The sequence below is a fragment of the Gorilla gorilla genome, chromosome 20 (genome assembly GCF_029281585.2).
Source record: "Gorilla gorilla gorilla isolate KB3781 chromosome 20, NHGRI_mGorGor1-v2.1_pri, whole genome shotgun sequence".
Taxonomy (NCBI): domain Eukaryota; kingdom Metazoa; phylum Chordata; class Mammalia; order Primates; family Hominidae; genus Gorilla; species Gorilla gorilla.
Genome location: NC_073244.2, coordinates 6,537,975 through 6,565,208, shown reverse-complemented (window position 1 = coordinate 6,565,208; position 27,234 = coordinate 6,537,975). Strand labels below are relative to the sequence as shown.

The following is a 27,234-nucleotide window of genomic DNA, read 5'->3' as shown; positions in this document are numbered from 1 at the left end:
GGCTAACATGGCGAAACCCCGTCTCTACTAAAAATGCAAAAATTAGCCAGGCGTGGTGGCTCATGCCTGTAATCCCAGCTGCTTGGGAGGCTGAGGCAGGAGAATCGCTTCCACCTGGGAGGCGGAGGTTGTGGTGAGCCAAAGTTGCGCCACTGCACTCCAGCCTGGGCGACAAGAGCGAAACTCTGTCTCAAAAAAAAAAAAATTTAGCCGGGCGTAGTGGCATATGCCTGTAGTCCCAGCTACTTAGGAGACTGAGGCGGGAGGCTCATTTGTGCCATTGGGGTCAGGGCCGCAGCAAACTATGATTACGTCACTGGGCTCCAGCCTGGGCAACAGAGCGAAATTCCAGGAAGGAAGGAAGGAAGGCAGGCAGGCCACAGTGATCCTTTCCCCGCCACCCCGAGCTTCTGGGTCGAGCCAACAGGGTTAAAATTCCAGGGCATCTTCCTAGAGGAAAATTCTAGAATCCGTTGGGCCACTGCAGGCCCCATCGCCTTCCATCCATCACCCCTGGATTTCTGGGCAGCTTCCTTTTTTTTGCTTGTGATAAAATAGGTCCTAACAATAAAAACAAACATACCCAGGTGCCCATGTTTATCTCCACGGCGCAGCCTCCGGGTTCTGGAATTTTCTTGGTCACTTCCAGATATTGTAGAGAATTCCGGAAGAGCACCGCAGACAGCCCAGGCGCAGCCCGGCCGAGGCTTAAACACGTTTTCTTAAATCACCGGATTCCGCCACCAACCTGCAAAGTTCATGGTTTTTTCTCTCTGCGAAACTCTTGTCTTTGAAACCTTCTGCAGGGGTTCCTGTACACCCAGAGATTGAACAATTCAAAGCCTTCAGGACCCCTGCCCAGAGGCCCCCAAATCCCCTTTGGTGAGGGCTGCGGCCGGCGAGGAAAGGGCGCTTGACCCTGTCACGAAAGCAAATTCGGTCGGGTCCTCCAGAACCACCTTCTCATTTTCTCCTGTTTTACCTCACAGCCAAGAATGAGGTAATAAAACAGAGAAAGAAATAGAGACGGGAGGGTTGGGGGCAGTTTCCACGGTTTCTCCAAGCACAGTTCCTGCAGGGTTGTCTGGTTTGCACGGAGAGGCTGTTGGCGCCTGGACCTGGGTCCTTGGGGGACCTTCGATTTCCACCGGGTCCAGGGTGGCCCCGGCGGGAGGAGGACCCCGCCCACATTCCTGGGATTCCTTCTCTCCTTCCCACATTGTTTGTTTGTTGACTTTAAATTGGACTCTGCCAGGAATTCCTTTTCCTCTTGGGTTTAGTGGTGAGCAGGAGGGACTTAGCATATCACAGAGCCCCTGCAGCCAAGCTACCGGGTGTCCTGGCCCCCTTCAGTTCCCTCCCTTGTCCTCCTCGAGGACACCCCAACCCAGGCACCCACACCACGGGGGGCTGCGGGACCCTGAGCCTCACTCGTGCCACCGGCCACCTAGCGTCCCCTGCATCTTCCCCGGGGACTCACACACCGCCTCGAGGCCACTCCGCCCCTCCGGATGGATGTCCAAGCCTCCAGCCAGGGCCCGACTCCCGCCCTTCCCTGCTTCATCTCCAGGGTTGACGGAGGTCGAAGGAGCACATGTCTGCTTGCAGGGCAGGCCGGGTCCTGATGGACGCTGAGGTCTAGACCTAGACGGTGGCTCAGCCTGAACCCTGGACGGCCTGGAGCACAGCCATGCAACTGCTTCTAAGACAAAACCGAGGTGGGGATTAAAGCTACCCTCCCAGGCCGCCTGGCTGGAAACTCATCCCCCTCTGTCCCCAGCCCCTGCAGCCCCCATCACTGCCGCTGACAGCCCCAGGGTGTGGCTCACAGAGGGACAGCAGGGAGGGAGAGACGGACGGGGTGGGATCCTGGGGGCCTGTGGCCTTCAGAGCGTCTCACTGCCCCAGCCTTGATGGGGCTGTCTGTAGAGCGGGGATTCAGCTGCCTGGTCTGTGGCGACTGTCCGGTGGCCCAGGGGGTGGACGTGACTCTCCTGTGCGACTTTGTTTTTCTGAGACGGAGTCCTGCAGTGGCGCGATCTCGGCTCACTGCAACCCTCGCCTCCCGGGTTCAAGCGATTCTCTTGCCTCAGCCTCCCGAGCAGCTGGGACTACAGGTGTGTGCCACCACACCTGGCTAATTTTCTTTTCTTTTTTTTTTAATTTTTGAGACGGAGTCTCGCTCTTTCGCCCAGGCTGGAGTGCAGTGGCGTGATCTCAGCTCACTGCAAGCTCCGCCTCCCGGGTTCACGCCATTCTCCTGCCTCAGCCTCCTGAGTAGCTGGGACCACAGGCGCCCGCCACCACGCCGGGCTAATTTTTTTTTTTTTTTGTATTTTTTAGTAGAGACGGGGTTTCACCGTGTTAGCCAGGATGGTCTGGATCTCCTGACCTCATGATCCGCCCACCTCAGCCTCCCAAAGTGCTGGGATTACAGGCGTGAGCCACCGCGCCCAGCCACGCCCCGCTAATTTTCTGTATTTTAGTAGAGATGGGATTTCACCATGTTGCCCAGGCTGGTCTCGAACTCCTGGGTCCAAGCAGTCTGCCCACCTTGGCCTCCCAAAGTACTGAGATTACAGGCGTGAGCCACCGGGCCTGGCCCCGCGGTGTGACTTTGACCTCCTCATGGGAGGAAAAAGCAGGATGAAGCGGGGATGATGTCTGTCGGTCCTCAGCAGGAGTATCTGCCAACGTCTCCACGTTGTGGACCTGAGATTGTTCTCCGGAAGCTGCGGTCCGAGCATCGCCAGGCCCAGCCCTGAGTCCTCCACCCGGGCCACTGCCTCTCAGGCGGCCTCTCCCTGCCCCCGCCCCTCCGGGGCCCCACAGGGCGGCCAGTGCAGACCTGGGTGTGCAACGGCCCCATCAGCGTTTGTTTCATGAACAAATAAATGTCTAAATTCAGGACCCATCCAGGAGTCAGGATGTTCCAAACACGTCCCCTTTTTCTTTCAGTGAGATGAAGTTCCTATAACATAGAATTCCAGTGTGGGCAGCCGGGCACGGTGGCTCACGCCTGTCATCCCAGCACTTTGGGAAGGCGAGGCGGGCAGATCACTTGAGGTCAGGAGTTCAAGACCACCCCGACCAACATGATGAAACCCCATCTCTATTAAAAATACAAAATTAGCCGGGTGTGGTGGCAGGCGCCTGTAATCCCAGCTACTCCGGAGGCTGAGGTGGGAGAATCGCTTGAACCAGGGAGGCAGAAGTTTTGGTGAGTCAAGATTGTGCCACTGCACTCCAGCCTGGGCAACACAGAGAGACCTCAAAAAAAAAAAAATTCCAGCGTGGCAACATAGCAAGACCCCATCTCTATTAAAAATAAAAGGCTGGGCCGGGCATGGTGGCTCACACCTGTAATCCCAGCACTTTGGGAGGCCGAGGCGGGCTGATCACGAGGTCAGGAGATCAAGACTATCCTGGCTAACACGGCGAAACCCCGTCTCTACTAAAAATACAAAAAATTATCCGGGCGTGGTGGCGGGCGCCTGTAGTCCCAGCTACTTGGGAGGCTGAGGCAGGAGAATGGCGTGAACCCGGGAGGCGGAGCTTGCAGTGAGCTGAGATCGTGCCACTGCACTCCAGCCTGGGCGACAGAGCGAGACTCCATCTCAAAAAAAAACCACAAACAACAAACAAACAAACAAAACCAACAACAACAAAAAGAAAAAAAGAAATGTCCGGGACAGACAGACCAAGCCACAGAGACAGGAAGGGGGTGCATGGATTCTCAGGGCTGGGGAGGGGACGGGGAGTGACAGATGATGCCCCAACCACAAAGGGTGATGGGAATATCCTGGAATTAGAGGTGACAGCAGCACAGCACCGTGAAGGCACCAAATCCCACTGAATTATTCACTACAATGCTTAATTCTGTTTTTCCTTTTTCTTTTCTTTCTTTTTTTTTTTTTTTCTGAGATGGAGTCTCGCTCTGTCACCCAGGCTGGAATCCAGTGGCGCGATATCAGCTCACTGCAAGCTCCGCCTCCCGGGTTCACACCATTCTTCTGCCTCAGCCTCCCGAGTAGCTGGGACTACAGGCACCTGCCACCACGCCCGGCTAATTTTTGTATTTTTAGTAGGGATGGGGTTTTGCCATGTTAGCCAGGATGGTCTCGATCTCCTGACCTCGCGATCCACCGGCCTCGGCCTCCCAAAGTGCTGGGATCACAGGCGTGAGCCACCGCGCCCGGCCCTGGACATTTCATGGAAATGGGATCACACGCTGTGTGGCCTTTCATGTCGGGCATCTGTCTGAGCCCGACGTCCTCAGGGTGCATCCGCGCTGTGGCCGGCATCAGAGCCTTGCTCTCTGCTCCTCTCCATTTCCATCCACGCCTGGCTCCCGTGAATTGTGCCACTGTTTCCTTCCACGCCTGGCTCCTGTGGACTCCGTCCATGCCTGGCTCCCGTGAATCATGCTACTGTTTCCTTCCACGCCTGGCTCCTGTGGACTCTGTCCATGCCTGGCTCCCGTGAATCATGCTGCTGTTTCCTTCCACGCCTGGCTCCCATGGCTCATGCCACTGTTTCCGTCCACGCCTGGCTCCCGTGGCTCATGCTGCTGTTTCCTTCCACGCCTGGCTCCCGTGGCTCATGCTGCTGTGAACATATTTATTGAGAGCCGCCGTGTTCAGATATCTGGGGTGGATTCCTTGGAGCGGCACGGTGGGGTTAGACGGCACCACTGTCTGGCTTTCTGAAGCACTGATCCATGTTTTCCACGGCAGCTGCCCGCTTCCCATTCCCTCCCAGCAGCCAGTGTGGCTTCTCCTCCTGTGGACTAAACCCGGGGCCCAGGATTCAAACGCCAGGGTGAGGCCTCAGCCCTGGTGCAGGGTGTGTGTTCATCATCTGAAAACCATGTGCCCAGGAGGGAACTGGGAAATTTCAGCAAGTTCAGGCAATCCTCCTGGAAGCTGCCTGAGATCTGGTGGGCTGGAAAAACTGGCCTGGATGTTTCCTGCCCCAGTTTTCTGAGTCTGGAAGTTCCTTTCCCTGAGAAGAGAAGCTCCAGGAGGTCAGTGACGGTCTATGTGTGGCCGCCTGTGGCTTTTTTTGTTTGTTTTGATTCGAACTCTCGCTCTGTTGCCCAGGCTGGAGCACAGTGGCACAATCTCGGCTCACTGCAACCTCCGCCTCCTGGGTTCAAGCGCTTCTCCTGCCTCAGCCTCCCAAGTAGCTGGGATTACAGGCACAAGCCACCACGCCCAGCTAATTTTTGTGTTTTCAGCAGAGACAGGGTTTTGCCATGTTGGCCAGGATGGTCTCGAACTCTTGACCTCAGGTGATCCCAAAGTGCTGGGATTAAAGGCGTGAGCGACCACTCCCAGCCTCTATTTTATTATTTAAAAAAAATTTTTTTGTTTGGCTGGGCATGGTGGCTCACCCCTGTAATCCCAGCACTTTGAGAGGCTGAGGCAGGCAGATCACTTGAGGTCAGGAGTTTGAGACCAGCCTGGCCAACATGGCAAAACCCTATCTCTACTAAAAATACAAAAATTAGCTGGGCGTGGTGGCAGGCGCCTGTAATCCCAGATACCCTGGAGGCTGAAGCAGGAGGATCACTTGAACCTGGGAGGTGGAGGTTGCAGTGAGCCGAGATCTCACCATTGCACTCTACCCTGGGTGACAGAGTGAGACTCCATCTCAAAAAAAAAATTTTTTTTTGAGACAAGGTCTTGCTCTCCTGTCCAGGCTGAGGTGCAATGGTGCAGTCATAGCCCACTGCAGCCTCGACCTCCTGGGCTCAAGTGATTCTCCCACCTCAGCCTCCTGAGTGGCTGGAACCATTGGGACCACAGGTGTGCACCATCATGCCTGGCTAATTTTTGTATGTTTTTTAGAGATTGGGGTCTTGCTGTGTTGCCCAAGCTGGTCTCGATTGCCTGGCCTCAAGCAACCCTCCCACCTCGGCCTCCTGAACTGCTGGGATTACAGGCGTGAGCCACCGCCCCCGGCCTGCAGCTCTGCTATTCATAACAGCCCAGCCCTGGAAGCCACCAAAACGTCCTTCAGCAGGCGAGCAGTTAAACATCGAGAATGGAATGTTATCTGGGGCTAAAAGGAAAAGCGAGGAGGTGCCCTAAATGCATATGCTTTTAAAAAATAGGCCGGGTGCGGTGGCTCACGCCTGTAATCCCAGCACTTTGGGAGGCCGAGGAGGGTGGATCACAAGGTCAGAAGATCGAGACCATCCTGGCTAACACGGTGAAACCCCGTCTCTACTAAAAATACAAAAATTAGCTGGGTGTGGTGGCGGGCGCCTGTAGTCCCAGCTACTTGGGAGGCTGAGGCAGGAGAATTGCTTGAACCCGAGAGACAGAGGTTGCAGTGAGCCGAGATCACGCCATTGCACTCCAGCCTGGGCTACAAGAGCAAAACTCCATTCAAAAAAAAAAAAAAAGAAAAAAAAAATATATATATTTATATATATTTATTTATATATTTTATATACATTTATTTTATTTTTTTTTACTTTTTTGAGACAGAGTCTCGCTCTGTTGCCCAGGCTGGAGTGCAGTGGTGTGATCTCGGCTCACTGCAAACTCTACCTCCCAGGTTCACGCCTTTCTCCTGCCTCAGCCTCCCGAGCAGCTGGGACTACAGGCACCTGCCACCACACCTGGCTAATTTTTTGTATTTTTAGTAGAGACGGGGTTTCACCGTGTTAGCCAGGATGGTCTCGATCTCCTGACCTCGTGATCCGCCCGCCTTGGCCTCCCAAAGTGCTGGGATTACAGGTGTGAGCCACCGCGCCCAGCTGAATTTTTTTTTTTTTTTGTAAAGATGGAGTCTTGCTCGCTCTGTCTCCCAGGCTGAGTGCAGCGGCACAATCTCAGCTCACTACAACCTCCACCTTTCCGGCTAGAGCAATTCTCCTGCTTCAGCCTCCCGAGTAGCTGGGATTACAGGCAGCTGCCACCATGCCCAGCTAACTTTTGTATTTTTAGTAGAGATGGGGTTTGACCATGTTGGCCAGGCTGGTCTCGATCTCCTGACCTCGTGATCCACCCACCTCGGCCTCCCAAAGTGCTGGGATCACAGGCATGAAGCACCGCGCCCGGCCTGTCTTCTCCTTTTGTTCGTTATGAATCATGCCGCCTCGAACACGCGTATGGACCTGTATTTTCCTTTCTCTGGGTAGAGACCCCGGCGTGGAATGGTTTGGTCACAGAGGAACCCCCAGGCTGTTTCCGCAGCCTGACTGGTAGCTCTGACGTCCCAGCCAGGCTGTCCGGGGCCCAGGGAGAACGAGGTGGAAACTTGCAGATGCTCCCTGGGTGGAATCATTGATCCGGACGACGACTTATTCATGACAGCAGCTTGGTGGAGCCAAAACTTTCCATGGATTCCTGTTATAAATAGGGCTGGCGTGAGCACCTGGCTGTAGGGCCGGGCAGGAGGTTTGTCCTGTGATTGCTGGAGCCCAGGAGTTGGAAGCTGCGGTGAGCTGTGATCACGCCACTGCACTCCAGCCTGGGCGGCAGAGGCAGATCTCATCTCTATTTTAATTAATTAATTAATGTATTTATTTTATTTTATTTTTATTTTTATTTATTTATTTATTTTGAGACAGAGTCTCGCTCTGTCCCCCAGGCTGGAGTGCAGTGGCGCGATCTCGGCTCACTGCAAGCTCCGCCTCCCGGGTTCACGCCATTCTCCTGCCTCAGCCTCCCCAGTAGCTGGGACTACAGGCGCCCACCACCACGCCCGGCTAATTTTTTGTATTTTTAATAGAGACGGGGTTTCACCGTGTTAGCCAGGATGGTCTCGATCTCCTGACCTCGTGATCCGCCCACCTCGGCCTCCCAAAGTGCTGGGATGACAGGCGTGAGCCACCACGCCTGGCCTCAGCGTATTTATTTATTTATTTATTTGAGAAAGTGGGTCGTTTTGTTGTCCAGGCTGGAGAGCAGTGGTGCAATCATAGCTCACTGCAGCCTCGACCTCCCGGGCTCAAACAGTCCTCCCGCCTCAGCCTCCCAAGTAGCTGGGATCACAGGCACCTGCCACCACGCTGGGCAAATTTTTGGGTTTTTCATTACAGGGTTTTGCTATGTTTCCCAGGCTGATCTTGAACTCCTTACCTCAGGCGATCTTCCCACTGCGGCCTCCCAAAGTGTTGGGATTACAGGCATGAGCCACCACTTCTGGCCCCCTATTTTCCATTATTTTGAGATCCCCCCAAATATTTAATGCCCAGATAAGCGGTTACCCGCACACCCCCCCCCCCAGTGGACACACACTGCTGGCTGCCCTTCCAGCACTCACTGACCCCAGGGAAGGCTTGGGAGGCCCCAGAAGTGGATCCCGGGGAGGGGACTTGGGCAGCCCCCAGCTCAGGCCACCAGCATGGTCTGGGGGAGCGTCTGTAGGGGTACAGTCCTCATTCTGGACCGCTCCGCCACATGCATCAGTCACCTGTCCAGGCAGCACCCAGAGTGGACAAAACATAAACCATGGCCTCCCCATCTCCGGCACCATCTGTCTGGCTTAGCAGGAAACAGGGTTTGCAACCTCTAATTGAGGGTTCCAGGCCAAACCCTCAGATTTGCTCAGAAATATCCTAACATGGGCCGGGCGCGGTGGCTCACGCCTGTAATCCCAGCACTTTGGGGGGCCAAGGCGTGCGGATCATGAGGTCAGGCGATAGAGACCATCCTGGGTAACACGGTGAAACCCCGTCTCTACTAAAAATACAAAAAATTAGCTGGGCGTGGTGGTGGGCACCTGTAATCCCAGCTACTCGGGAGGCTGAAGCAGGAGAATGGCATGAACCTGGGAGGCGGAGCTTGTAGTGAGCCGAGATGGCTCCACTGCACTCCAGCCTGGGTGACAGAGCGAGACTCTCAAAAAAAAAAAAAAGAAAAGAAAAGAAAAAAAGAAATATCCTAACATGGCCAGGCACAGTGGCTCATGCCTGTAATCCCAGAACTTTGGGAGGCCAAGGCAGGCGGATCTCGAAGTTAGGAGTTCAAGACCAGCCTGGGCCACCATGGTGAAACCTGGTCTCTACCAAACATACAAAAAATTAGCTGGGCGTGGTGGCACCCACCTGTAATCCCAGCTACTCGGGAGGCTGAGGCAGGAGAGACGCTTGAACCTGGGAGAGATTGTCCCACTGCATTCTAACCTGGGTGACAGAGTGAGACTCCATCTAAAAAAAAAAAAAAATTGCATTTTATTTTAAACAAATGAGTTTGTCCAAAGACACCATTAAGAGACTCAAAAGGGGCCGGGCACTGTGGCTCATGCCTGTAATCCCAGCACTTTGGGAGGCCGAGGTGGGTGGATCATGAGGTCAGGAGTTCAAGACCAGCCTGAACAACATGGTGAAACCCCATATCTACTAAAAATACAAAAATTAGCCGGATGTGGTGGCGGGCGCCTCAAAAAAAAAAAAAAAAAAAAAAAAAAGAAGACTCAAAATGTAAGTGCCAGACTGGGAGAAGGTACTAGCTAGCAGTGCGTAATGTAATCAAGGACTCAGGTCCAGAATATATAAAGAACTCCCACAAATCAACAGGAAAATAAACAAACCAATTTGTTTTTGTTTTTGTTTTTGTTTGAGATGGCGTCTCGCTCTGTCACCCAGGCTGGAGTGCAGTGGCAGGATCTCGGCTCACTGCAACCTCCGCCTCCCAGGTTCAAGCGATTCCCCTGCCTCAGCCTCCTGAGTAGCTGGGATTACAGGCGCCCATCACCATGTCGAGCTAATTTTTTGTATTTTAGTAGAGACGAGGTTTCACCATGTTGGTCAGGATGGTCTCAATCTCCTGACCTTGTGATCCGCCTGCCTTGGCCTCCCAAAATGTTGGGATTACAGGCATGAGCCACTGCGCCCTTATTTTTTATTTGTTTTGAGATGGAGTTTTGCTCTTATTGCTGAGGCTGGAGTGAAGTGGTACAATCTCGGCTCACTGCAACCTCCACCTCCCGGGTTCAAGCGATTCTTCTGCCTCAGCCTCCCGAGTAGCTGGGACTACAGGCATGTGCCACGGCACCCGGCCCTAATTTTTGTATTTTTAGTAGAGACGAGGTTTCACCATGTTGGCCAGGCTGGTCTCAAACTCCTCACCTCAGGTGATCTGCCTGCCTTGGCCTCCCAAAGTGCTGGGATTACAGGCCTGAGCCACCTGTGAATTTATTGAGGGTGTCGGGAAATACCAGCCACAGAGGAGGATGACTTGGTCACCTACTCAGGCCAGGATCACCTGCCCCCTCTCCGGTGAGAGGCTGAGCACAGAGAGGTGGAGAAACTCGCCCATAGCACCGAGGCCATCAGGCGACAGCCTGAGCTCTAACCTGCATCCAGGGGCCCTGGAGCTGGTCTCTCCCTGGCAGATCCCCAGAGCCGGCGCTATGCTTTAGGAGCCAGGAGCCAGTCCTCAAGCTCTTCAGGACTGTCCAGCCCCCAGCTGGCCATGCCTTGCTGCTCCTCACGGGCTGCCGGGCAGGAACCCAGAGCTCTGTCCTCGGATGGGGGCAGGAGGCTGAGGCCAGGTGGGTGGGGCACCCAGCCCCTCACTCCCAGGCAGCCCCCTTCTCCATCCCTCTATCCAGCCAGCATTTGCTCCACACCTGCCCTGTGCGGGACCGGGGCTGGGCACAGCCTCTGGTGGCCTCATTTGGCTTGGGGTTGGTGTCCTGGGGACCCTGAATGGGGGGCCCTCCTGCTTCCCTGCACAGCCTGAAGTCTGAATCTAGGCCCCACGGGCCCCTTCTCTGGTTGAGACTCCATCAGCTGCGCAATCCAGTTTCCTCAGGCGGCTCCCTCTGTGCCTCAGTTTGCTGGTCTGTGAAATGGGAATAATAAACATTTTTTGCTGGGTGCAGTGACTCACGCCTGTAATCCCAGCACTTTGGGAGGCTGAGACGGGCAGATCACCTGCAGTCAGGAGTTCGAGACCACCCTGGCCAACATGGCGAAACCCTGTCTCTACTAAAAATACAAAATTAGCCAGGTGTGGTGGCATGTGCCCGTAATCTCAGCTACTCAGGAGGCTGAAGCAGGAGAATCGCTTGAACCCAAGAGGTGGAGGTTGCAGTGAGCCGAGATCTCACCACTGCACTCTAGCCTGTGCGACAGAGCAAGACTCCATTTCAAAAAAAAAATGAGCCCATGATTTTGTTCTCTCCCCTGGCAGAGGAGGGGGAGACAGGGAGGAGGGAGAGGAGAGAGGGGACTGGGCAGAGGCTTGTGGGCTGCACGGAGGACTCGGGCTGCTACCCAGAGGGAAATGGGAGCCACGGAGGGCTGTGGGCAGAGCAGGGACACCCCCAGTCAGCCTCACAGGCGCCCTCTGGCTGCTGTGGAAGAGCCACCACACTCGGCCACTTCCGGCTAATTTTATTTATTTATTTTTATTTTTATTTTTGAGACGGAGTCTCGCTCTGTCGCCCAGGCTGGAGTGCAGTGGCGTGATCTCGGCTCCCTGCAAGCTCCGCCTCCTCCCAGGTTCAAGTGATTCTCCTGCCTCAGCCTCCCGAGTAGCTGGGACTACAGGCGCCCCCCACCACGCCCGGCTAACTTTTTTGTATTTTTAGTAGAGACGGGGTTTCACCTTGTTAGCCAGGATGGTCTCAATCTCCTGACCTCGTGATCCGATGGCCTCGGCCTCCCAAAGTGCTGGGATTACAGGTGTGAGCCACCACGCCCGGCTAACTTTTTTGTATTTTTAGTAGAGATGGGTTTCACCTTGTTAGCCAGGATGGTCTCAATCTCCTGACCTCGTGATCCGACGGCCTCGGCCTCCCAAAGTGCTGGGGTTACAGGTGTGAGCCACTGCGCCCGGCCCTGCGGGCTCTGTTTTCAACCTCTAAATAGTTGGTCAGGGCTGGGCTCGATGGCTCACACCTGTAATCCCAGCACTTTGTGGGGATGAGGCAGGAGGATCACTTGAGGAGTTCAAGACCAGCCTGGGAAACATGGTGAGAACCCCATCTCTACAAATAATTTTATTTTTTTAGATGGAGTCTCACTCTGTCATCTCTACAAATAATTTTTTTTTTAGATGGAGTCTCCCTCTGTCACCCAGGCTGGAGTGCAGTGGCTCCATCTCAGCTCATTGCAACCTCCACCTCCCAGGTTCAAGCAATTCTCCTGCCTCAGCTTCCTGAGTAGCTGGGATTACAGGTGAACGCCATCACACCCGGCTAATTTTTTTTTTTTTTTTTAAGTAGAGACGGGGTTTTGCCACGTTGGCCAGGCTGGTCTTGAACTCCTGACCTCAAGTGATCCGCCCGCCTTGGCCTCCCGAAGTGCTGGGGTTACAGGCGTGAGCCACCGCGCCCGGCCCTGTCCAGGTTTTCAAGGAGCACTAAGCAAACACCATCTGGTTACGGGAATGAGAATGTGAGAGTGGCGGCAGGTGCGTTTTGTCCCTGGCGGGGCGAGGGCCGCGGCTGCATCCTTGGTGTTTGCCGCCCTCTGGTGGCAGCGTGCGTCGGCTCCTCTCCTGCTCACACCAGAAAGTCACATGGAAGTCATTGTCTGGTGAGAATTCATTAATTTACTTGGTCAGAACCAACATTCATTCTTTTTTTTTTTTTTTTCTTTTTTGGGACGGAGTCTTGCTGTGTCACCCAGGCTGGAGTGCAGTGGCGCGATCTCGGGCTCACTGCAACCTCCGCCTCCTGGGTTCAAGAGATTCTCCAGCCTCAGCCTCCCGAGTAGCTGGGATTACAGGTGCCCGCAACCACGCCGGGCTAATTTTTCTATTTTTAGTAGAGACGGGGTTTCACCATGTTGGCCCCACTGGTCTCGAACTCTTGACCTCAAGTGATCCACCCGCATCGGCTTCCCAAAGTGTTTGGATTACAGGCGTGCCCAGAGTATTTATTTAATTTTATTTATTTATTTATTTATTTATTTATTTATTTTTGAGACAGAGTCTCGCTGTGTCACCCAGGCTGGAGTGCAGTGGTGCGATCTCAGCTCACTGCAAGCTCCGTCTCCTGGGTTCACGCCATTCTCCTGCCTCAGCCTCCCGAGTAGCTGGACTACAGGCGCCCGCCACCACGCCCGGCTAATTTCTTGTATTTTTAGTAGAGATGGGGTTTCACCGTGTTAGCCAGGATGGTCTCGATCTCCTGACCTCGTGATCCTCCCGCCTCGGCCTCCCAGAGTGCTGGGATTACAGGTGTGAGCCACCACGCCCGGCCTCAACATTCATTCTTATTCCTCACTGATTTTCACCAGGTGCCCGGTGACCCTCATGACGTCCCCCAGGGCAGGGATGTCAGTGTGGCGACTTCACTTACAGATAAGGACACTGAGGCAGGGAGAGGGGTAGGCCTTGCCCAGGGTCCCTCAGGGGCATGTGGCAGAGCTGGGACTCTGTCCTGGGCTTGGAGGCTGAGCTCCCAACACCGAAGGAACCTGAGGATGCTGTGTGGCACCTGGAACCAGCTGAGCCTGAAGCTGGCCCTACATTGATGTTTCAGTTACGGGAACCCATAAAGCCTGGTTTTGCCAAAGTCAGTCTGAGTTGTGTTTGCTTGTGTCCTCTCCTAAATCTCTTTATTTTATTTATTTATTTATTTATTTTTGAGACGAAGTCTTGCTCTGTTGCCCAGGCCGGAGTGTAGTGGCGCGATCTCAGCTCACTGCAACCTCCATCTCCCGGGTTTAAGTGATTCTCGTGTCTCAGCCTCCTGAGTAGCTGGGACTAGGCATGCGCTACCATGCCTGGCTAATTTTTTTTATTTTTATTTTTTATTTATTTATTTATTTTTATTTTTTGAGATGGAGTCTCGCTCTTGTTGCCCAGCCTGGAGTGCAATGGTGCGATCTCGGCTTACCACAATCTTTGCCTCCTGGGTTCAAGCGATTCTCCTGCCTCAGCCTCCCGAGTAGCTGGGATTACAGACGCCTGCCACCACGCCCAGCTAATTTTTTGTATTTACTAGAGATAGGGTTTCACCATGTTGGTCAGGCTGGTCTCAAACTCCTGACCTCAGGTGATCCACCTCCTGCCTCAGCTTCCCAAAATGCCAGGATTACAGGCATGAGCTACCATGCCTGGCCCCTTCAGGGTTAATTAAAATGGAGTTGAGGCCAGGTGCGGTGGCTCATGCCTGTAACCCCAGCACTTTGGGAGGCTGAGGCGGGTGGATCATCTGAGGTCTGGAGTTCCAGACCATCCTGCCCAACATGGAGAAACCCCGTCTCTACTAAAAATACAAAAATTAGCCAGGCGTGGTGGTGGGTGCCTGTAATCCCAATTACTCCGGGGGTTGAGGCAGGAGAATCGCTTGAACCCAGGAGGCAGAGGTTGCGGTGAGCCAAGATCGTGCCACTGCACTCCAGCCTGGGCGACAGCGTGAGACTCTGTCTCAAAAAACCAAACAAACAAAAAAGAGAATTCTCCTCCTTTTCCCGGCATATCATGATACACTGAGCCGGGAGGAAACCAGGAAAGAATATGAACTCCCTCCTGCTAGCAGCAAGCACCAGCGGACAGTTATGCCCGCCCCAAAGGCCTCTGTGATTGCTGTGATGTCCGCAGACCTTCCAGACATGCTCTCCCGCCCCTGGAAATTTCACTAGGAATTAGTCTAAACCTCTCACAGAATAACTTCTGGAATGTGTCTGCTCAGCAGGCAGAATTCTGTCTGATTTTCCAAGGGGCTGACTCATGACAGGAATTAAACTAAATCTTTTTTTTTTGAGACATAGTCTTGCTCTGTCACCCAGGCTGGAGTGCCGTGGCGCGATCTTGGCTCACTGCAACCTCCACCTCTCGGGTTCAAGCGATTCTCCTGCCTCAGCCTCCCGAGTAATTGGGATTACAGGTGCGCACCACTGCGCCCGGCTAATTTTTGTATTTTTAGTAGAGACAGAGTTTCACCACATCGGCCAGGCTGGTCTCGATCTCCTGACCTTGTGATCCGCCCGCCTCGGCCTCCCAAAATGGTGGGATTACAGGTGTGAGCGACTGCGCCTGGCAAACTAAATCTTAAAAAAACAGGACAGAATAGGCCGGGCGAGGTGGCTCATGCCTGTAATCCCAGCACTCTGGGAGACTGAGGCAAGTGGATCACCTGGAGTCAGGAGTTCGAGACCAGCCTGGCCAATATGGAGAAACCCTGTCTCTACTAAAAGTACAAAATTAGCTGGGCATGGTGGGGGCGTGGGCCTGTAATCCCAGCTACTCGAGAGGCTGAGGCAGGAGAATCGCTGGAATTCAGGAGGCAGAGGTTTCGGTGAGCAGAGATCACGCCACGGCACTCCAGCCTGGGCAAACGGAGCGAAACTTTATCTCAAACAAACAAAAGGACAGAATAATACAAGATGAAAGTGCACATTTTCTTTTTATTTTTAAATTAATTAATTAATTCTTTAGGACGGAGCCTTGTTCTGTCGCCCAGGCCGGAGTGCAGTGGCACAATCTTGGCTCAGTGCAACCTCCACCTCCTGGGTTCAAGGGATTCTCCTGCCTCGGCCTCCCGGGTAGCTGGGATTACAGGCGCCCACCACCACACCTGACTATTTTTTGTATTTTTAGTAGAGACGGGGTTTCACCATGTTGGCCAGGCTGGTCTCGAACTCCTGACCTCAGGTGATCCGCCCGCTTCAGCCTCCCAAAGTGTTGGGATTACAGGCGTGAGCCACTGCATCTGGCTTCTCTTGGTCTTCTGCTGAGTGAGCAAGTCCCCAAGTCCTTGGGGACAGATGTGAGGTGGAGCCCTGAGTGATTTGCTGAAGTGACTTCTGGGGTACAGGGGCTACACTGTTGGAGTCTGCGGTGTGTGGCAGGCTGGGTTATGTGGGGCTCAAATGTCTGAGCCTCCGTCTCTCCTCTGGACAGCAGGGTGGGGTGCCTTCAGGAGTAGGACCGTCCGGGCTGTTACTGTAGACTCTGCTGCCCCCCCACCTGGCTCTTGACTGAGGGGTCTGCAGGCAGCGACACCAGGTCCCACTGGCTGGACTCAGCCTTGAGCAGCAGAAGCTGCATCCTGCTTCTGAGAATTCTTTATGGCACAGGACAAAGAAAATCATGGTTGGGCGGAGAGCAGGTTTTAAGAATTTAGGATGAGGGCCGGGCGTGGTGGCTCACGCCCATAATCCCAGTAATTTGGGAGGCCGAGGCGGGCGGATCACCTGAGGTCAGGAGTTTGAGACCAGCCTGCCCAACATGGAGAAACCCCGTCTCTACTAAAAATACAAAAATTAGCCGGGCGTGGTGGCGGGCGCCTGTAATCCCAGCTACTCGGGAGGCTGAGGCAGGAGAATCCCTTGAACCTGGGAGGCGGAGCTTGCAGTGAGCTGAGATGGCGTCACTGCACTCCAGCCTGGGCGACAGAGCGAGACTTCGTCTCAAAAAAAAACAAAATACAAAAAAACAAAAACAAACAAAAAAACAAATTTAGGATGAGATGGGGAGGGAGGAAAGCAAAAATCATGCAAAAAGAGAGAGGTCAGGAGGAACAGAAACAGGGAGATAGACGTGGAGAGAGAGGCCTGAACACCAGAGATGGACAGACAGACAGGAGAGATAAAGGGCTGGGGACCTGGTGTTGGGTCTGGAGGATATATCGTGGCCTCCGATCCAGAGTTGGGGGTGGACATCACTTCCTGCAATGAAGCAGGCAGTTCTTCTCGAACCCAGCGCCCAGGGGCAGTGAGGGGCGTTACGGGGTCAGGGGAGATCCTGCCGAGCCTCTGAGAACTGGGGCTGCTATGGGACCATCTTGCTGGCAGGACGATGGGCAGGGTGAGGTGACCGTCCAACTGGGATGATGTTGGAATAATGTACCCCTTGGTGACGCGGTGTCTGGCAACAGGCCACAGCCAGGGCCAGGGACACTGAAGACGGGGACCCCGGCCGCACACAGAGCCTTGCCCTTTGGTCTTGGCAGGGGGCTTGTGCAGGGCACAACGTGTGCAACAGTCCTGGCCGGCCCTGAGCAGAGGTGACTGAAGGGTCACGGAGAAGGGGGATGTCGAGATCCTCTGTGGTGGGCAGAACAATGGCCCCAAAGACATCCCTGTCCTAATCCCCGGGACCTGTGGCCGTGTCGCCTCTCGTGGCAGAAGCACCTGCAGATGGGACTGAGTGATGGACCGTGAGACAGGAGAACATCCTGGGTGACATGGAGGCCCAGTGTCCTCACAGAGCCCTCACGAGAGGAGGCAGGAAGGTGAGCCTGAGAGAGACGGGGAGAGATTGCTTTTTTTTTTTTTTGAGACAGAGTCTCACTCTGTCGCCCAGGCTGGAGTGCAGTGGCACCATCTCGGCTCACTGCAACCTCTGCCTCCTGGGTTGGAGCAATTCTCCTCCCTCAGCCTTTGGAGTAGCTGGGATTACAGGTGTGCACCACCGTGCCCGGCTAATTTTTGTATTTTTAGTAGAGATGGGGTTTGGCCACGTTGGCCAGGCTGGTCTTGAACTCCTGACCTCAGGGGATCCACTCACCTCAGCCTCCCAGAATGCTGGGATTACAAGCCTGAGCCACAGTGCCTGGCCTTTTGTTTTGTTTTGTTTTTGAGATGGAGTTTCGCTCTTGTTGCCCAGGCTGGAGTGCAATAGCACGATCTTGGCTCACTGCAATCTCCACCTCCCCAGTTCAAGTGATTCTCCTGCCTCAGCCTCCCAAGTAGCTGGGATTACTGGCATTTGCCACCACGCCCAGCTAATTTTTTGTATTTTTAGTAGAGACGGACTTTCACCATGTTGGTCAAGCTGGTCTTGAACTCCTGACCTCAGGTGATCTGCCCGCCTCGGCCTCCCAAAGTGTTGGGATTACAGGCGTGAGCCACTGTGCCCAACCATGTCTGCTGTTTTAAGTCATTAAGTGGATGGTGATTTGTCATAGTAGCCAGTGGAGGCTCACACATCCTCAGAGCACAGGGACAGAGGGACAGAACACGGGGCATCGGGGGAAGATGGGGTGGCAGACAGTGGAGAAACTGATGGGACTCACCCAGGACTGTGCATGAGGCCCTCCCTTCCTGCAGGCCCCACGTTTGGTTCTCGGGGTTGGAATAGAATTGCCCTGACATGAAAGAAGTCACCAGCTATGGCCACTGAGGCTCCCTCTATGGGCACATAACCTGCCTCCTCCATCAGACTGGGGTCCCCCTGAGGGCAGATGCCTCCTCCATCAGACTGGGGTCTCCCCGAGGGCAGATGCCTCCTCTGTCAAATGGGGTCTCCCTGAGGGTAGATGCCTCCTCCGTCAGACTGGGGTCTCGCTGAGGGTAGATGCCTCCTCCGTCAGACTGGGGTCTCACTGAGGGTAGATGCCTCCTCCGTCAGACTGGGGTCTCCCTGAGGACAGATGCCTCCTCCATCAGACTGGGGTTTCCCTGAGGGCAGATGCCTCCTCTTCCAGACTGGGGTCTCCCTAAGGGCAGATGCCTCCTCCGTCAGACTGTGGCCCTTCTGTGGGTAGATGCCTCCTCCATCAGACTGGAGTCTCCCTGGGGGTAGATGCCTCCTCCGTCAGACTGGGGTCTCCCTGGGGGCAGGGGCCTCCTCCATCAGCCTGGGATCTCTGTGAAGGCAGATGCCTCCTCCATCAGACTGGGGTCTCCCTGAAGACAGGGGCTCTCCCTCCTCCCTCAGTCTCTGCTCTGCCCAGACGTAGCCCCTCGGCCCCCTTCCCCCGCCTCCCCAGGGTCCCCACAGCCCCCACTGCCCAGCTATTTCGGTTCCACATCTGCCTGCCTGGGCCCGGCGTGGCTGTGCGGTTTTCCCTGCGGCAGCGCAGCGGACACTGAGCAGCCAAGGAGGAGACACTGGCCTGGGTGTAATTAACACCCGCTGCTCCCAGCAGGGTTGGGGGAGCCTGGGGGCCGAGGCCTGCTTTGGGGGGTGTCTGAGGACACGCCCCTGCCATCAGGCACTGAATCCAACGTCAATGGTCCCCATGTGCTGAGAGCTTTACGTAAATTAACTCCTACTGCCCGGGAGCCTGGTCCTATCGTTATCCCTGTGTGTCAGAGGGAAACTGAGGCATGGGGCAGTGAGAGGACCCCCCCCCCACCCAAGGCCACACAGCAGGCAGCAGAGCCAGGACTTGGGTCCAGCGCCCACGCCTCTGACCAGTAGGATCTGGCTTCCCTGGATGTGAGCCTGGTATACATGCGGAGCCGAATTAATGACCCTCCAGCCTCCTCTGAGACCAGAGTGGTGAGGGTTTCAGCAAATCCTTAATAAGCACCCTGGGTACTGCGAGGGGCGTGGTGAGACGGGGCTGGAGGAGCCGGGCTGGTGAGGTTGGGCCCCGGGCCTGGTGTTGCTGAAGGTGCCTCTCCGTGATCAATTGTCAGTCACGCAACAAGCATCAGCTAAGCACCTACTGCATGCAGACGCTGGGAACCCTCCCATGGGAACCTGATAGCCCCACAGGCTCACGGCCTAGCGGGGTGGAACCTAACGTCGCCAAGAAAATGAAACAGACAGGGGAGGCCCAGGGGACTTTGTCTGGACCAGGCAGGGGCCAAGGCAGGCAGCTCACTCCAGGTTTATTTCAGGGCAGTTTGGGGGTGTGGGACAAAGACCCCCCTCCAGCTCCTAAACTGGGTCACTTTTCTCCCAGGTGAAGGGGACCATCCTCATGGGATCCTATCGATGTGAGAGCTTTGTGCCCACCAGGTGTGGCTGGGTGCACCAAGGTGAAGGGTTTGAGGGCTGCACAGGGACCCCCAGCACTGGGAGTTTGGCCTCCTCCCTCAGACTGGATGGTTTCCCAGGGCTGGAAACGGGCAGGTCTCCCCTCTCAGCCTGGGACTTCTCAGAGGGAGGAGCTGAGTGTCTCCTCCCTCAGACCCGCCGCTCCTCAAGGTGCTGTGATCTGTGCCACCCTCTTTGACCGGTCCCTCTGCCCTCAGACTAGCGGAAGCAAATTACACCTGAAAGCGGAGGAGCGGGTCTCTTTCTTTCTTAGACCCAGGGCATTTGGCAAAGTCTTAGAAGCAGAAAGAATCAGCAGGGGTCCCATTTCATCCCCAAAAGCTTCAGACCCCAAAGGCAGAAACATTTCTAAAGGAAGATAGAAACGGAAACGAAAAACCCAACAGTCCCAAATGCACCCATGGCGGGATTGTTGGCAGATGAGCTGTCGTTCTTGGATCCTGGATCTAGGACCCATTTCCTAGGGTGGGGGCTTGGCGATGGTCTTGGCAGTTCCCACGAGGGTCAGGGCAGGGCAGGGGGTGGGCGCCCCATCCCGAGGCTCAGTCATCCTCCTCACTGGCGTAGATGCGGGATTCCCAGCGCTCTGCCATGGCGTTCTTGTGACGGGTCACCCGTATGGCTTCCAGGACCTGCAAAAAGGAGGCATGAATTCCCCCTATCCAGGTCCTACCACACCCCCAAGATGTCTCCTCCAACTGCCAATTCATTAGAGAGGCCTAGAACAGGGGTAAAGTAGGATCCCCTCCTCTGTTTCAGACCCTTTACTCCTAGTAATATGACCAAAGAATATGCTAACTCATGCTGAGCTCCAGGGCAGGAAAAATGTCCGTATTTGACTTTTTGTTTGTTTGTGTTTTTTTGAGATGGAGTCTCGCTCTGTCGCCCAGGCTGGAGTGCAGTGGTGCGATCTTGGCTCACTGCAAGCTCTGCCTCCCGGGTTCACACCATTCTCCTGCCTCAGCCTCCTGAGTAGCTGGGACTACAGAGGCCTGCTACCGCGCCTGGCTAATTTTTTGTATTTTTAGTAGAGACAGGGTTTCACTGTGGTCTCAATCTCCTGACCTCATGATCCGCCCGCCTCGGCCTCCCAAAGTGCTGAGATTACAGGCGTGAGCCACTGTGCCTGTCCAATGTATTTGGCATTTTGGATTCAGCTCAAAGAGGGGTCAGGCAATAGTGGCTCATGCCTATAATCCCAGAAATTTGGTGTGCTGAGGTGGGAGGATCCCTTGAATGCGGGAATTTGAGACCAGCCTGGGCAACCTAGTGAGACTCTGCCTGTACAAAAAAAATAAATAAATAAAAATAAACTATCTGGGTGCAGTGGCACATTCCTATGTTCCTACTTGGGAGGCTGAGGTGGGAGGATTGCTTGAGCCCAGGAGGTCAAGGTTGCAGTGAGCTGGGACCACATCATAGCACTCCAGCCTGGGTGACAGAGTGAGAGCCTGTCTCAAAAAAGTAAAAATAAAAAAAAAAAGGAAAAGAAAAAGGAGGGCCACACACGTGTGCCATAAACCGACTGAGGGGGCTTGGCTTGAATAGTCTCAGTGCATACCTTCCTCAAAGAAAGTGCCTTTGGCTGGGTGTGGCGGCTCACACCTGTAATTCCAGCACTTTGGGAGGTGGAGGCGGGAGGATTACCTGAGATCAGGAGTTCGAGACCATCCTGGCCAACATGGTGAAACCCCGTCTCTGCTAAAAATACAAAAATTAGCTGGGCATGGTGGTGGGTGCCTGTAATCCCAGCAACTTGGGAGGCTGAGGCAGGAGAATCACTTGAACCTGAGAGGCGGAAGTTGCAGTGAGCCGAGGTCACGCCACTGCACTCCAGCCTGGGCGACAGAGCGAGACTCCATCCTCCCAAAAAAACATTGCCTTGGCCGGGCGTGGTGGCTCACGCCTGTAATCCCAGCACTTTGGGAGGCCGAGGCTGGTGGATCACGAGGTCAGGAGATCGAGACCATCCTGGCTAACATGGTGAAACCCCGTCTCTACTAAAAATACAAAAAAAATTAGCCGGGCGTGCTGGTGGGCGCCTGTAGTCCCAGCTACTCAGGAGGCTGAGGCAGGAGAATGGCGTGAACCCGGGAGGCGGAGCTTGCAGTGAGCCAAGATCGCGCCACTGCATTCCAGCCTGGGCGACAGAGCAAGACTCTGTCTCAAAAACAAAAACAAAAACAAAAACAAAACAACATTGCCTTTGTTTGGGGTCTAACCTCACAAATCTTCACCACGTGGTGGAGAGGTGGCATGTGAACCCTCTTCTCCTAATCCATGCCCATGGCGGACATCACAAGCAGATCACAGCAAAATCCAACCTGAGCAGACACTACCAACTGAGAAGACACCCAATACGATCCCCACACCTGGAGGAAGGGGCTTCCATTGGCCCCTGTGTGCAGCGGCACAGATGTGGCGGGGAAAGGCTTGAGTCTTCGTGCCCAGGAGCATACTCACCTCTGAGTTGATACCGTCCGAGGGGTTGATGCCAGCATACTACAGGAAAGGAACACAAGTCAGCCCAGGCCTTTCTGCCCTGCCCGGTGCAGAGTCCGCCCAGAGCTCCCACACAGCCCTCTCTGTCACCATTTGGGGAAGAGTGGAAGGCATCCCCTGCCCTGAGTGTTCTCAACACGTGTCCCAGATCACCCAGACTCACAGCCATCCCCCTTGCTGTTCCTCGTGCTGTTACCCTCAGTGCAGCCTCTGTCCAACATTCATGATTTATTTAATTTAATTAATTAATTAATTAATTAATATTGGGTCTGAGTCTTGCTCTATCACCCAGGCTGGAGTGCGGTGGTGCGATCTCGGCTCACTGCAACCTCCACCTCCCGGATGGAGCCTCCCTAGTAGCCTCCCTTTAGACAGGAGTGGTGGCACGTACCTGTAATTCCAGCTACATGGGAGGCCGAGGCAGGAGAATCGCTTGAACCCGGGAGGCAGAGGTTGCAGTGAGCCAAGATCGCGCCACTGCACTCCAGCCTGGGTGACAAAGCAAAGCTCCGTCTCAAAAAAAAAAAAAAAAAAAAAGAGGCTGGGTGCAGTGGCTCACGCCTGTAATCCCAGCACTTTAGGAGTTCAAGGCAGGCGGATCACGAGGTCAAGAGATCGAGACCATCCTGGCCAACATGGTGAAACCCCATCTCTACTAAAAAAAAATACAAAAATTAGCTGGGCATGGTGGCAGGCGTCTGTAGCCCCAGCTACTTGGGAGGCTAAGGCAGGAGAATCGCTTGAACCCGGGAGGCAGAGGTTGCAGTGAGCCAAGATCGCACCACTGCACTCCAGCCTGGGTGACAGAGGGAGACTCCATCTCAAAAAAAAAAAAAAAAGGACATGATATTCCTCATGGCACTAAATATTCCTCGTGTCATTGAAAGTGACGTGAGGAATATTTCATATTGACAAAAGGAGCTCTCATCCAAGAGGATAAACATATATGAACAATTACATGTCTAACAACAAGGCATCAAAATTCATAAAGCAAAACCCCTAGGGCAAAGCTCTGTGGCCTGTAGGTCCTGGAGTCAAGCCTGGGTTCATGAGCTGCCTAACCCTGGGCATGTGACACCACCAGGGTGCTAAAGGTGTGGTTCATTGGAAGCCCCGAGCCAGCGTGTCACAGACACATCCCTCCCTCTCTCCCTCTCCCTCCCTCCCTTCCTTCCTCGCTTTGTTCCTTCCTTCCCTCCATCCCTCCCTCCCTCCTGCCTTCTCTCTCTCTCTCTCTCTTTCTTAGAAGTAAATATCTGTGGCCAGGTGCAGTGGCTCATGCCTGTAATCCCAGCACTTTGGGAGGCCCAAGTGGGCAGGTCACTTGAGATCGGTTTGAGACCAGCCTGGCTAACATGGTGAAACCACGTCTCTACCAAAAATACAAAAAAATTAGCCAGGTGTGGTGGTGCACGCCTGTAATCCCAGCTACTCGGGAGGCTGAGGCAGGAGAATCGCTTCAACCCGGGAGGTGGAGGTTGCAATGAGCCAAGATCGCGCCATTGCACTCCAGCCTGGGCGACAGAGTGAGACTCTGTCTCAAAGAAAAAAAAGAAAAGAAATTAATGCTGGTGACGATGACAAATTGCCACTGTCCTCCTACTCCAAGCAGAGTTGGTCCTTTGGTCTTTGATCCTGGAGATGACCTCCTGATGGGGACAAAGACCCCAGCTTATATGGCCTCTCCAAGCAGAAGCCCAGAGATACAAGGACACCAAGTTTATCATCTTTTACCTGACATCTGCAGGAGACTGAGGCACGGCCAGGGGTGGGGGCAGTGAGGGAGACAGTGCTTGAACCCAGGTCAGGCTTGAGTCCTGCTCGAACTTCCTGTGGCCCTAATAGGGGTGTCTGACCTCAGCCTGGCCTCTGCAGAGACGGGTTCCAGACTCACCCATTGCTCCTTCTTTCTCTGCCCGGGAGGAGCACTGTCCACTGTATCTTCCACTGTCCATGCCACGCTTGAGTGTAGGTGGATGGGGCTGAAGAAGGGAGACTCAGACACCGAGTAACTGCCCGTGATGCCTGTAGCGGGGCAGGAAGGGCAGAACATTAGAACATTTGTCAGACCTCTGCTCGGGAGACAGAGTCTCTAGCCAGCAGCTAAGGAGACAGATGTATGGACAGACAGAGCAGATGACTATCGGGGAAACTGACAGATTGACCAAAGTAGCCAGTCAGGAGAAACTGCATGCACAGATGGGCCGACACGCAAGGTGAAGAACATTAAAAGTGGCTGGGCGTGGTGGCTCACGCCTGTAATCCCAGCACTTTGGGAGGCCGAGGCGGGCAGATCACAAGGTCAGGAGATCGAGACCATCCTGGCTAACATGGTGAAACCCCATCTCTACTAAAAATACAAAAAAATTAGCCGGGCGTGGTGGCGGGCGCCTGTAGTCCCAGCTACTCGGGAGGGTGAGGCGAGAGAATGGCGTGAACCCGGGAGGCGGAGCTTGCACTGAGCCGAGATCACGCCACTGCACTCCAGCCTGGGTGACAGAGCGAGACTCCATCTCAAAAAAAAAAAAAAACATTAAAAGTGACACAAGGAATATTTCATATTGTCAAAAAGGTGCAACTTTCCAAGAGGATAAACATATGTGAACAGGCCGGGAGTGGTGGCTCATGCTTGTAATCCTAGCACTTTGGGAGGCCAAGGCAGGGTGGATCGCCTGAGTTTAGGAGTTCAAGACCAGCCTGGCCAACATGTTGAAACCTGTCTCTACTAAAAATACAAAAATTAGCCGGGAGTGGTGGTGTGCACCTGTAATCCCAGCTACTCAGGAGGCTGAGGTAGGAGAATCGCTTGAACCCGGGAGGTGGAGGTTACAGCGAGTTGAGATCCTGCCACTGCACTCCAGCCTGGGCGACAGAGCGAGACTTCATCTCAAAAAAAAAAAAAAAAAACCGAAAAACGAAAAACAAAAACAAAAACAAAACACACAAAACATATATGAACATTTATGCGTCTAACAACAAGGCATCCAAATCCATAAAGCAAAAGCCCTAAGGTAAAGTTGACATTTCTCTCCAAAATCTACATTTTTAATAGACAGGCAGACAAACCAGCAACTGAGGGGATGAACAGTCAGGAGGCAATGTCTCCCCAACCCCAGCCCTTCGACAGCCTCAAACTCCACCTCCCCACCCTCCCCTGCTCCGACATCTGAGACCCTGAGCCAAGCAGCCACTCCCTGGAGCCCCTTCTCACCGGATGCCTGGGAGGAGCTCTTGGAGTTCTGGTCAGAGTTCTCATCTGGCGTTGGGGAGAAGACCTCTGGGAAGAGAGCATTCCTCCGCTCCTCTGCCACCTCTTGCTCCCGGCGCAGGACACTCTCCCTCTCCCTTTCCAGCAGATCAGATGACTGGGACTTCTGCAGCCTCAGCGCGGGGGCCCCGGCCACCTCCCAGCCCCAGACATGGGGGACTTGGGCCTGCTGGGGCTCGTCTGGGGCCCTGAACCGCAGAGGACGCAGGCGGAAGTACTCCCACTGCACGACACCCCTGTTGGCTTGCGGGGATCCCCGAGGGGGCTTCGATGCCTCTTGCTTTGTGCTCAGGGGTTTTCCAGAGGATTCTGAGAGATGTCTCGGGGACGTCGTGGCCTTTGGTGAAGTCGCAGCCTTGGCCTCCACTGTGGAGAGACTGCTGGGCTTGCCGAATGCTCCGAAGGCTGAGAATTCTAGCTGGGGGGTCCCGGGGCTCAGGTACGGCTGGTAGGCATCAGGTGGGATGCGGTTCACCTTCCTCACTTCTGGAGCTGGGTCGGCTGCACGGGCATCTGGGGCCGGGCTGAGGATGGAATCTGAGCTGAGGGCTCTCCGGAGTCCGGGCTGGGGATCCTCCGAGACCCAGTCGGGTGTGGACGCCCGGCCCACGTGCAGGCCCTCCCGCCGGTGGTCTTCCTCGCGCTGTGTCTCCTGTACTATGTCCCGCTGCACGTAGAGGGACGGGCGCCCTCTCTCCCGCCGTGGGGCTGTGATCAGGCTCAGCTTGGTCAGCAGTGGCCTGGTGGGGATTTCCACCAGCTCCTGGTGGTCGGTTGCCTGCCGAAGCCCCCTCTGCTCTCGCAGGTCTGCCTCACGCTCCTGAGCCAGACGGATCTCCCGCTCGATGGGCGTCTCCTTGGGGGTCCCCGGGGACTCCACTGAGGCCAAGGAGCCAGGGTCATCCACAACTTGGACACTGGCCCAGGTGGGCACAGCACGCACCTTTTTCTCTTCCCTGACCACCCCCTTCACCTGGGGCTTGATGGGAACTACGTGCCCGTTGGCTAGGTGGGGCTTGTTGAAGGCCTTGGGGGCCTGGCTGGCCCCTGGGGTTGTGCCTGCGGGGGTCCCCCTGGCCGGGGAGCTATGAGGGACCCCCTTGTTCGCCTGCTCCAGACTCAGGAACTGCTGTCTCGCTGCCAGGAAGTCAATCTGCTCCCTGTCAACCACGTTCTCCTCCAGGGGCATGGACCGAGGTGGGCCGGGGGTCCTGGGGTCTCCGTGATCAGGAGTGCCCTGGAGCGTGGCCACGGTGCCGCTCTTCCTGACTGCCTGGCCCTGGATGACGGCCCAGCGCTCCCGCTCCAGGTCACACAGCCTCCTGGGGTCAGCGTCCCCAGCATCCAGGCGGTAGGTCTTCATCTCCTCGTCCTCCCCGTCCTCTGGGCGGAGTGCCCATGTTGGACGTCCCTGGTGGGCATCCCTGGCGCCCAGGCGGTAAACCTTCCAACCCTCATCCTCCCTGTTCTCCGAGTGGAGCCCCCGTGGGGACGGCTGGCCAGTGTAGGCATGCACGCTGTAGGACACCCCCTGCCTCTGCACGCCCTGCTGGGCCCTGTGGTCAGTGGGCCATGTCTGCGGCTCATCCTGGCCCCAGCCGCTGGCCTCGGGGCCTGTGCACACCAGACGGTATGTGTAGCTGGTGTCTCCATCCAGCACCAGGCCGGTGCCACGGTGTGCCTGCGGGATGCCCAGGATGGGGTATCTGGTCACGCGGTCCATCTCTTCCGGGGTCTTGGCCTCAACCTTCCTCCCGTGGGGTGGAGACCTCTGGGCTCACTGAGGGAGGAGAAGGAAATGAGGGCCATCAA

General features: G+C 55.0%; 1 protein-coding gene across 1 annotated transcript; it reads right to left on the bottom strand.

Annotated features, from left to right (window-relative positions):
- Positions 1 to 19,442: 19,442 nt before the first annotated feature.
- Positions 19,443 to 27,234, bottom strand: MISP (mitotic spindle positioning). Its single transcript, XM_019014381.4, has 4 exons — positions 25,366 to 27,234; positions 24,049 to 24,179; positions 22,116 to 22,154; positions 19,443 to 20,284 (listed from the first exon to the last, which is right to left on the bottom strand). The coding sequence occupies exons 1-4, from the start codon at positions 27,143 to 27,145 to the stop codon at positions 20,195 to 20,197; spliced, it is 2,040 nt and encodes a 679-aa protein (XP_018869926.1). The 5' UTR covers positions 27,146 to 27,234; the 3' UTR covers positions 19,443 to 20,194.